This window comes from Fusarium subglutinans (genome assembly GCF_013396075.1).
Source record: "Fusarium subglutinans strain NRRL 66333 chromosome Unknown NRRL66333_c0000263, whole genome shotgun sequence".
NCBI lineage: Eukaryota > Fungi > Ascomycota > Sordariomycetes > Hypocreales > Nectriaceae > Fusarium > Fusarium subglutinans.
The window spans coordinates 27,311-38,467 of record NW_023502326.1 but is presented as its reverse complement, the minus strand read 5'-3'; the positions used below and the strand labels follow the sequence as shown (position 1 = coordinate 38,467).

At 48.9% G+C, this 11,157-nt stretch overlaps 4 protein-coding genes across 4 annotated transcripts; 3 read left to right on the top strand and 1 right to left on the bottom strand.

Moving 5' to 3' along the window:
• Positions 1-5,077: 5,077 nt before the first annotated feature.
• On the top strand, positions 5,078-6,370 carry FSUBG_12347 (uncharacterized protein; the record flags this gene model as incomplete). Its single annotated transcript, XM_036677125.1, has 1 exon — positions 5,078-6,370. One exon carries the CDS (start codon positions 5,078-5,080, stop codon positions 6,368-6,370), a length of 1,293 nt encoding a protein of 430 aa, XP_036532181.1.
• Positions 6,371-6,844: 474 nt separating this feature from the next.
• On the bottom strand, positions 6,845-7,258 carry FSUBG_12346 (uncharacterized protein; the record flags this gene model as incomplete). The annotated part of the gene is made up of 1 exon (XM_036677124.1): positions 6,845-7,258. One exon carries the CDS (start codon positions 7,256-7,258, stop codon positions 6,845-6,847), a length of 414 nt encoding a protein of 137 aa, XP_036532180.1.
• A 480-nt stretch (positions 7,259-7,738) lies between these two features.
• Positions 7,739-8,231, top strand: FSUBG_12345 (uncharacterized protein; the record flags this gene model as incomplete). The annotated part of the gene is made up of 2 exons (XM_036677123.1): positions 7,739-7,812; positions 7,859-8,231. The coding sequence occupies 2 exons, from the start codon at positions 7,739-7,741 to the stop codon at positions 8,229-8,231; spliced, it is 447 nt and encodes a 148-aa protein (XP_036532179.1).
• Positions 8,232-9,282: 1,051 nt separating this feature from the next.
• On the top strand, positions 9,283-9,773 carry FSUBG_12344 (uncharacterized protein; the record flags this gene model as incomplete). Its single annotated transcript, XM_036677122.1, has 2 exons — positions 9,283-9,520; positions 9,568-9,773. 2 exons carry the CDS (start codon positions 9,283-9,285, stop codon positions 9,771-9,773), a joined length of 444 nt encoding a protein of 147 aa, XP_036532178.1.
• Between the last annotated feature and the right edge of the window lie 1,384 nt (positions 9,774-11,157).

Sequence of the window (11,157 nt, the reverse complement as noted above, 5' to 3'; positions counted from 1 at the left end):
CAGACTACGCGCAATCCTTGGAGGTGTGTTGAAGAATGAAACTTGTCGTGTGTTCAACTGACGACTGACAGGTTTACCATGCCCTTCTCATCTCCAGCACAAACGTGGGCTACTGCATCGACCACGGCATGGACAAACCAAAGACGATGTCTGTATACATGAGCGAAGATCGAGCCGACCACGCGGGCCCATCATGGATCGCAACAGAAGCAATCCAAGGCCGACAGACCCATGTACGAAAGCTCAATTACATTCAGCAGTCATCGCCTCCATATGTTGCTAGCCGAGCACCGAGACGGCTTACCTACCAAACACCTTGAGATGGCGTTAGCCATGGCGCTCCAACATCCGACAAATGCCACTGAGTTGCAAATCGCGACCGACGACATCCCTTCCTATAAGCTGCACGCACACTCCGAAAAGCCTTGCTTACGGTCGGCTTCATCTTGATCGCTCGGATCATCACCACCGGGACAGAAGCCTCGTCGCAGTTTGATACATCGCGCTCGACCAAATTCGCAAACCTCACTGCCCATGTCTACCCTTCGCCAGCTTTCAGTCTTCTCTTTCACATCGGTACAACATCGGCTGCTACGCTCAGTTTGAAATCTACTTAGGTAACACAAAGAGGCGCGACGGCCGATTGCGTCAGACATGAGTCCAAGGTCAATTCACTCGTTTTTCACCTGCGAATGTTTCACTCCACGCTTAGGCCGACTCTATTTCTCCACCATCGCCATCGCCCACCTCAGTTTCACTCTTCGGCGACGAAACCGCAAACGGCCAATGGGATACAACAACCTCTGCTCAAACCTGAGTTCCGCAACTCCTTTGTCCTCCCGAAAGCGACCGTATTGTCAACAAAGCAAAGTCATGACCTAAGACGGCTCGCAAACCAGACCATTCACTGCGTTTGTCCAGACTCATCGAATAAGAAAGTTGGAGTTTTGGATATCGAGCTAGCCCCCCAGCCGTGCCTTTGACCCCTTGCTGATGACAATCCTATCCGTGTTCTCGAGGCCTTTGTCGAAGCCCCCTGATGCGATCCCTGCCAAACCAGCTTTCAGCCGAACCGTTCCTCACTCTACGTCAACGAGACTCCCCAACGATGGCATGAAGCTCGATCGCCAGATTGGACCGATCACAGGAGAAATCAACCCTGCCGCGAATAGTCTGTGAATTGGAGTCTTATTAAGCTGCCTGCAGTTATCTAGGGTGCCGCGAATAGAGTCTGATATTCCCGACACCTATCGGCCCCTCCTGTATCAGCTTCTGCCCAGCCGATCCACACAAACCCTTCGAACTGATCTTTCCTTGCATCATCATGAGGTGTCTGTCACGTCACTTTGAGTAATTTGTTCTGGATTCCATCAAACCTTGGCGATATGTTCAACTTGGGAATTTGAGCTTTGGAGGGATCGCGCTCACTCAGGTACCGCCGAGTCTGGAGCAGCGAGGGCACTCTGATGATGCCATAGGAGCCACTCCAACCAACTGGACCAATCCTGTCTTTCCGTTCTCAAGTAGAATGAAAACCAATGCCATGAGGCTTCTCAGTCATTGGCACTGGTCATTCATCGTCTTCCGATTCACGCGTCTCGCTCCGCCTCTCAATCCCCCACGCTCACTCATGCACTGCCTCCCCCATCCACCGGCCAGCGCTTGAATCTCTTGATACAAGTGTCGAGTGTTCCGCATCCAACGTCGTTCCTCCTTGCATCGATGGATGACAGGCGCCAAGCCAACTCAAAATGATGAGCTCGACAATTGGGCTACTAACTTGCAAAACCTCATTGCAGACTTGGATGTGTTTGCAGAACTCTGGTCGGCCTGTGAGGCCATAGGTAGGTTGACATCGAATACAGTACTACCATTGCCACCTCGCCACAGCCGCAGCTCACGAAGATGTGATCCAAAGGAAGACAGGGCTTATACGCAGATTCTTTGCTTGGAGATATGCTTTTGGCATCAGATCGTGGGGTTAGCCCGACCACTCTCCCCAAGGCGATACGGGGCATGAGATTGATCACAGCAACGCCGGCTACCCGAACCAAGTCCTCTTCTCCTTGCGCTAAACCCTCGTGTCCTTCATCAAGTTGCATTCGCTTTGAGGACAACGGTTCCCAACCGAAGATCACACCTCAGAGCAGTCAGACTTTCATCGAGGTGTGCGCCCTGCCTTATTCAGGAGTCATCACGATCAATCAACACAGTCCATGCCGATACGACTGTCATAGGTGACTCTCTTCATCTCGAGAGATTTTCCCCGAAGTGAGATCCTGAATAGCGCGACGATTCTTCGGAACCATGGCGCGGACGCCATCTTCAGTTGCAAGATCTCTTTCATACGAATCGTGAAAGAAATCTGCGTTTGGATCCTACCTCAGTAGGCGACGGAACAGCACGACACTCACTGTTGGGTGACTACTTCTGTGCCTCATTCCTATTTGACAGTATCCAGCCACCTGTTTGACGTGACGTCTCGCATATATGGGAAGATGATCTGACTACTGGACCGGCGCGGCGTCGGTTTACCCTTGGTGGAATGCAGCCCCAAGTGCATCGCCAATATCACCGATTGAGCAGCGGTTGCTTGATGTTCCAAACCGTCGGGCGATCCCCAAATTCACGATACGCGTAGCCTCTTCCTATCATTGCCACGAGAACAGTGAAAAAGACGGCCCTGTTGTCAAGGCCATAATTCTCATTGGTGAAAGAACCATCCGAGCTGCCCTGAAGGCGAAGACTAACAGTGCCTAGTTCTCAAAGGCCCCCGCGTTATGAATGCCTTCACTCTGAAGCTCGACCAGAGCGGCAATCCCCGCCATCTTTTAGATATCAACAAAGGATGAAAAGACAAGAAGCCCCGGGATAGTGTCTCTACCGAACCGAAAAGATTCAGCCGACGGGCCAGACCGTGGGTACGCCATGTCACCACAGAGCCAGCAATGAACAATCACAGCTTCCAGGACTACGATCAATAAGCCCCTCAACCGATACCCGCCAAGAGTCCATAGCGTAGGTTATCCACGGTATCTTTCCTGCAATCCTTCCATTCACTCATTCCGCTGACATCTTACCCCTTGGCTCCAGCTGCATCCGTTCAGATTACATCTGTACTTGAGATCGATATCCAGACGCATTGGGTGAATCGCTGATCCCTATCTCGCATATCAGGAGACCATTTATCGCCTCATTTCGAAGGTCGCATTGATTGAAAGGCACCTGACTCTACCTCCGCAGCGCACCGCTCGTAGTTTGAGCATCAGTCGACTGGTCTGTCAACTCATTTTTACACGATCACAAGCAATGTTCGGGCTGCTCATAAACTGCCCACACTGGATCGCGCACACCACGTCTCAACGCCTCCTATTCATCACTGGAAAATCTCGCAGCAAAGTCCAAAGCCATCCAAAAACGACCGCTTTTACTTTTCATCTCCTCTATACTCTTTCCTCACAATGTCTATCCGTCCCAATAATCTCCAGGATCGGTCCCTTCGCCACGGCGCCCCTGACAACCGCATCGGCCGATCCCGTGTTTGTCGGACAAGGCCTACACGACACCTACTCGGTGAGGACATATTCCCTGAGATTAGAGAAAGATACACGGAAACCTCTCTGTCAGAACCTGAGTAAATCGCGTCTGGAGCAAGTTTGCATGAGAAATGCGGCGCACTCGTTCAGAATCAATGTTCAGCTCAGTTGAAACAACGTCGACAGAGGACCTGTGTCTCCTTATTCACCAATCGCCACGAGAAGTCCACATGAATACAGGGCGTGTGTATTCACCTAGGCAGCTCGCCGCCTCCCGCTCTCTGGGGATGGACGTGTAATAGCGGATGACTCAGCAGCAAGTCATGGAGGGGAAGTTAAATTGGCATCTGTGGTCTCCGCATCTGAGTTGTAGATGACCTGCGATCTGGATGGAGTTATTTCTTATGAAAAGATTATCAAGCTTGTCTTTATATTATGAGGGATAAGGTTACTAGGATGGATTGCGAATTCGAATTCTTGCTTTAATTGATTGTCTTTTACGTTAAACCGTTCTTTTAATTATAGTCGATCCTGTTAAGGAGCGGTGGAAGGTTAGTTGGTGATACGTGAGGGTTGAGTTATTGGTCTAGCATTAACGAGGCAGACCATTTAGCTCACCTTATCGAAAGCTATACTATCTAATATTGGTTAAAAGTCTGTTGCCTTACTGAGAGACGGATCGTATACTGGAGGGAGAGCTTGTACGAACTGCAAAAATCAGGTTACAGTGTTTGCACGGCAAGTACTCATAGCCTCGCCTAAAAAAGAAAGAAAAAAAGACAGGCTCAAGCCTCCGTTATACCAGGCTTTCATAACATTGCAACGAGAACCGTAACATGTAGCGAATTGGTAACCTTAGTTTTATCACGGCGCAAGACAACTCCTTTCCCCTTGATCCTCTACCTTGCACGTTTATGGCATATCAATTCAAAAACAATGTTTGGGATGTTTCAATGCCACTTTAGCATGCATAGACGAATGACTGTTAATTTGAGCATCAACGCATCTAAACACGTTGAAGGATTCAACTTCCACTACTTGATGCATACATGTCATCTAGGAGCACTGTCCAGGGTGACCTTCTGAGGCTTGAACAAAACCGAACACAACAAGGCAAGCCGGACTCGGCACAAGCAGTGAGCATTGAGAGGCTTACAGCGGGTGACCCTCTGGAGCTACGGGCTGTAGATAGGCATTCGGCCACTAGAACTGGTCGGACATTTGTATCCTTGAAGAAGCACTAGACACAGAGATGAACCCTGGGTCTGAACATACATGTAGCATCTTAAGTAAGATTAATTCCAAGTAAGAATTTCTGCAAAGTTAAGGCGTGGGGCGGGAGTGATAAAGCTGGCACTGTTAAGCTTTAGTCCCCACCTTCACTACCTTACCTAAGCAAACAGACCGCACTCAATCGTCACTCGATAATGAGAACTTGCAAATCTTCATTTCTCGACCTCTGCACGCTTTCCCTGGTAAGCCACTGCCACTTCAATTCTACTTTGAGAATCGGCTAATGTTTCCAGCATTTAATCAACAAAATGGATCCCTTCAACGAGTTGCCGATGGAAATTCGTCTGGAAATCCTCTTGTCCGTTCGTACCAAAGAGTCCATGGCCGCCCTCATCTCTGCTTCGCCTACGCTCCTTCGAGTATACCTTTCAGTCAAGGCCGAGATCTTGCGCAATCTGGTCGCTGCTGATCTTGATGATGAGTTGATTCAGCACGCCGTTGCAATTGTTGAATTCCCAGATAGAACTCAGTTTCGAAAAGCGCATTTGGCGGCTTGGAACGAAAGACAGCTGCCGAACCCCCTTCAAGGTCACTACCCTCAGATCTTTGAGAAAGTCGACAAGCTACACAGTCTTATCCTCCATTTCATGCAAGACTACATCGCCAAAGCTACTTCTGACTTCCCCTCGAGGGAGTACCTTTGCCTACCAAACATCCATGCACCAGCTTTAGATGGACATACTGTGTTCCGTGGTCAGAAGATGGGAATCTTGCCCCGGACAGATCTGCTCACAGACAGTGAGAGGAACAGATTTCTCAAGGCTTTCCTGCTCTTCGAACTGAACTGCAAGGCCGTCGAATCAGGCCTTGGTAGTCGCGTTCAGCAAAGACGTGGCGTCCCATATGATATCCCCAAGGTTCTGGTTTCCGACCGAGACAGTAACGCTGTGCGATGTATTCATACCTACGTCTCCTCGTTGCATGGAGCCATTTTTGCCCAATGTGGTGACGCCTGGTTGCCGGAGCCACCCAACGAGTCCTCGCTCGAACCGGGACTCATGTTCCCAGACAGCCTCTACCCTGATCCAAACAACTATTTTTCTGATCTTGGTATCCCTCAACTCCATGACGGTGGAGGGGCGGCAGATTTTGCCAAGTTCGGCCTTGAGCTTGTCGTCGAGTTCCTCAGTTACGACATTTCCGACCCCCAGCAGAAGGAGAGCTTGCTGATCCGACTTGAGGATTTCTGGCATTCGTATCAGCGTCGTGTAGCAAGGTATAGTCACCTCATCTTTGAAGTGTCTCCTCACCTTACAGATGAGGGGCTCATATACGATCACCTAAAGCGACAGCTCACATCAACGAGGGAACTACAGAGGGAGGTCTTTCAACAGCGCGCTTGGGTGTTCTTTGATGATGCCCGCCTGTATCCTCTTCGATGTATTGCCCCTCACTTCCCCTCGGCCGCAATCCTCGAGAATGAACGTTACAATATGGTCTGGTTCCAAGGCTGGGAGGACAACTCGGCCAGAATCAGAGCCCTCTGCCGCTCTCAAAAGTGGCACGATGACTACAAGAAGGAGATGGATTCGGACGCTTGAAGATACCAGTTACGGGCGACAGATGGGGATAAGACCTACAATAGCTTTGAAAGACAATACTGTAATTAGTGTGTATTCTGGTGGCGACAGGCAATTGATTATAGTGTACTGTTAACATCCTCTTACTTTCTGTTTCTTTTTGGCACTCTTCATTTACCATCCACGTTCTCTGTTCTACACTCAAACGTCTCATCGGTAAACGACACATCCAGGGCACAACCTGCTATTGATCTGTAATTGCATCCAACATAAAAGCTGTAACAAAGATTATCACTATGTACAAACCCTTCACGCGGTGAAATTATCTCTGTTTCTCTAGACAGATTAACCTTGATTTACTTTGCCATAAAAGGCCACAACAAGTTACAATCAATCGACAGGATGGCAAGGCGGTGTTGCAATCAATTGTTTCTATCGGAGTGGTTTCTGTCACTGATATCTTCATCCACCATCCCCTCCATTGACGATAAAACCTTAGTATTCCTGGTTTACAGTTCGTCTAGCCAGACACCCATAGTCCTTGGCCTTGTTGAGCTTAGCCTTATTGCAGCGATCGAGGCGAATGCAGAATTCGATGTTCCCATGCTCGCGCTGAACTAGTCGAATCATCTCATTCACATCGTCGATCGAGCTGGTCTTGCACCACATTCCATTATTGGTGGTAGCCATGAAACGGTGCTGTTGAGGCTCAATAGAGAAATCCTTCATGTCGACGATAGTTCCGTAGGGAGTTTGGTATTCGATACACTCGACTTGAGGGACCATGCTTAAAAAGGGCGAACTGTGGATGGCGTCCATGGTGTACTGGAGTCGGGCTGTCTTCTGGCGGATCAAGGCCTGTCGCGCCCGCTTCTTTTCCTTTTCGTTTTTGAATCGTTTGAAAGGCATGATTGGAGCTGCCTTGTCTGTCAGATATCAGGCGTTCAGGTTTGGCATCAGAAAACTTACAGGCTTGGCCAAGAGGAGGCGATACGCGGGGAGTAGAGGTTGTAGGCGTAAACCGGGATAAGTTTGCGAGCCGGGTTTTGGTACAGCGAAGTGGGATGGTCACGTGTGATGGTACATCCAACCCTTATCTGTGCTACCTACCTTAGCTAAGGCGTTCAGCTCCATTCGTCTGACCCGTAACCGTTCGAGGTTGGGGGCATTATAGAAGGTAGTCCACTAAAACGTACTGTCAGTCGTTGCCCTGGTCCCACCTCACCCTGTGGCTATCTTCGTCAGGTCGGTCTGCTCTGCTGAGCCTGGCCATTCTCCCCCACCAACTTTTCCAACTTGAGTTTCATAGTCTGTGCAACTCACACAAAACAAAGCACGCCGAGTAAGTTCGTCAACACCTTAGTATTCACTCTTTCTCACAGTCACAGCATGGAATCGTCCCAGACCAACACCGCTGAAAGCCCTGCTTCGGCCAACGGAGGCACCGTTGACACCGAGTGCAAGTAAGTAAGGCTCTACAGATATTGTGACTATTGCTTACAATTTTAGTGCCTCGCCAACCCCCGGAGAGTCCCGCGTTCTTGCCCCAAGCCTTCCACCTGGTTTCGCCGCTTCTCTTGGGCTCGAGCCCCGGCGTAAATTGAGTGAAGGGGCCCCCGTTACACGACTTGCGTCACAGGACAAGCATCTCACCTGCAAGGAGGAAGAAATTGCATTCGAGAACGGCGCACTCGATGGAGCTAAGGCTCGGTGTCATCAACTGGCTGTGGATATCGAGAAGCTGAAAGCTGAGAAGGCTCAGGTGGAGCGGGAGAAACGGATCGCGGAAACCAAGAATGAGGTACTGGAGGCTGAAGTTCGGCACCAGAAGGAGGTCATCGAACGCCTCCGAGAGGTTCTCAAAAGCCATCGCCTATTGTAGATGTTGGTGTGCTGGCCGTACGCCATGGTGACCACTTTCGACAAGTACAATGAATACGTCTGAGCCAGTGGCGCTCTATTGACTCAGTTATTTGCCATCCTATCAACGAGCCATGCTTTACTGTGAATCTAACCCTAAAAATATTAATTATGAACTAATATTTTCTTGAGAATTAATAATGTTGTATTTTTAATGTAGTCTTATAAAGTTCAACAAATATGTAAGAACATGGAAATTGAAGCGAACATCCTGCATAAGGTTACATGCGGAGTGAGTCTACACTGGATGACAACCGCATCGGCCGATCCCGTGTTCTCGTTATTGAAAGCCGAAGTGCGGTACAAAGACGAGGTCATCGAATGTCTCAGAGCGGTGCTCGAACAATGTGACCTCTTTCTAATATCGTTTTATTGATTAAATGAACTGCACTTTAATTTCAAATGGCCTCCAAGGAAACCGTATCACATTTTGCGGGGTGATGGATATTGAAGCGTCGGAACGAACTGTGTTTCTTACCTTCTAACCTCGACCAAATCTTGACCTAATGGAAACGCACTGGAACAACAACTCGTGCCAATAGGTAGTCGCCTTAAATACAATTGATTTACTGTTTGCCACTACTATCCCCAGCCTCTTGTCATACCATATCTTGAGGTGGCTAAGGCACAGTTATACGTTGTCCTCGTCACTATTTTCGATAACTCGATTTTGATGTCGGCCTGGTCACCGTCATGTCGCTGTCTCTCGGCTCACTGAGCGTCATTCTTTCTGCTATCAGCCACTAGAGGATCCAAAACCTGATTCATGGTCTCCGCCAAAAGCCACAGGACACTTAGCTTGGGTACGGAGGAAGCGTGTGGGTCGCTGCCGGAAGGTAACTGAGCTTACTCATCCCGTGGCGCCGCACTCCAGTATGTGTGACACAGTGCTCCATCCTCGTAATCCCATCTGACAAAATTTTGAAAGGCTCTGTTTACTCACAATTTCACGAACTCGAATCATTCCTGCTCAACCTCTCAACTACACTAATTATATTCCATCCGCGAACAAGATGCCAAAACAACAAACCCCGGACGCGCTCAAGATTGACCATAGCGACGCTAGAGCGCGCAAGCTATATATGATTGCATTTTCTGGAGCTATTAACCACTTTGATTACGAGAGATATCAGTCTGCGGTCAAAGTTGCAAAGGGGAATGTCTGCGCTGCTCTTGAACGAGATAGATTTTCCTCGGTCGGTGCAGCGTACTTCTCTTACAAGCTGGACTTGGCTGTTTGGGACATCTACTGTGAGTATAACTCTCATCTCATTGCAACCTCTCTGATTTTTCCACAGTCGGCGATCTTGGCAAGGACAAGCCCGCATGCCCCTGGACAGCTCGCCCTGCACAGAATCTCAACGACGAAGTCTCCGAAGAGTACAACGACTGGCGTTACCAACGCGGATTGACTGACTCCAGTCAGTACGAGACGGACGTGTCTCGTGATGGTCTCAGCGCGCAAGAGATCAATTCCTGTGATATGAGTCTCCCCTCCGTTTAAAACCGATAGGAAGGTTATGAAGAAGCTTTGGTCTGTCTTGAAATTGCTTGGGTAGTGCTGCGTACCTGGGTCTCAGAAAGGGAAGACGCCTCTTTCATAGAAGCGGGGCACGGAATAATCTAGTTGAAAGCAAGTTAATGTACCCAGCTAGCCTCATAAGACAGGTCCCCAATTTCGAAGCCCTTCCTGCGACCAGTGTCCGGCTTTATTGGCCAAGATCTGGCATTCCGCGAACGCTCGCTTGACAAGACGAGGCATGATAATTACGGGAAACGTGAGCGCGAGGTACCGTCGCAACAGTTTGAAAAGTGTCACGATCTATATAAAACAGTACGCCAATGATCCTATATGAATAGGATTTGGGAGTTCCGCCTTTCGAGACTCCGAGAACCCGGCCTGATTGAAGGCCCCCGCCATCCGGTAACTGAGCCGCTGGGCTAATAGACCAGAAAGACTACGTACTGAACCAGACCACAAACCGAGTCCCAATTCACGACCCACGTCGGACAGGTTTGTCTGAAGGCAAGGCGCGGTCTTGATTGACCGGAAGCAAGATGTAGCGGATGATTCTGTAAGTTAGCAAGACTCTAGCAGCGGGGATTGCATAGAATCCTCAAATATTAGCACCACTGTATCCATTATCCGAAAGGGATTCAAGTCTGTGTTTAAAAACTGCGCCGTAAGTTATTCATAGCCTCGATTCAGTAACACCCCGGTATTTAAGGTCTCAACCTATAAGCTATCCCCTAAGGGATCCGACTAAGAATCCCACCGCATTCGCATTCATATACCTTATCTCTCTGTCTTCAGTGCCATAGTAACGGAGCTCTCGTAGGTCTGTTATCATACCAAACCGATCTTGCCGTCACCGGAGTAGGAGCGCGCTAAACATCCAAAAACGTATATGTGACCACAAAGCTGTGATGATATCTGAGCCAGGCCTTGCGGACGAAACATAGCAGCAGTGTAAATCCATCGCAGGATGCGATCAGCGTATGAAGGCCCACGGTATTCCCGCAGTTGTTGGTGGCTGGAATTCGAGAATATAGGAGGCAGTTTTTATTTTATAATCGTTGATAATATCGTAGAGGTCGCGAACATCAGTCTAAGTTTGTTAAGACTCCATAGTTATAAGGAGGCTTGCAGGGGAGAGGGATTTTATAAGATTTGCAGAGCGTATCAGTAGACTTCAGTAGACTTTAGTAAACAGGATACCGGCCGGATGTATTTTTAGTAAAGTTTAATAGCTATAGTCGATCCAGCCCTTCTAGTTTTAATAGTTAGAACCTTAGTTAGGTATGAGGGGCGACAGGTCAATCTTCCACAACACCGCAAACTGGGTTAATATAAGAAAGGATGGCGCCATCCATCAACAGGTCACCAA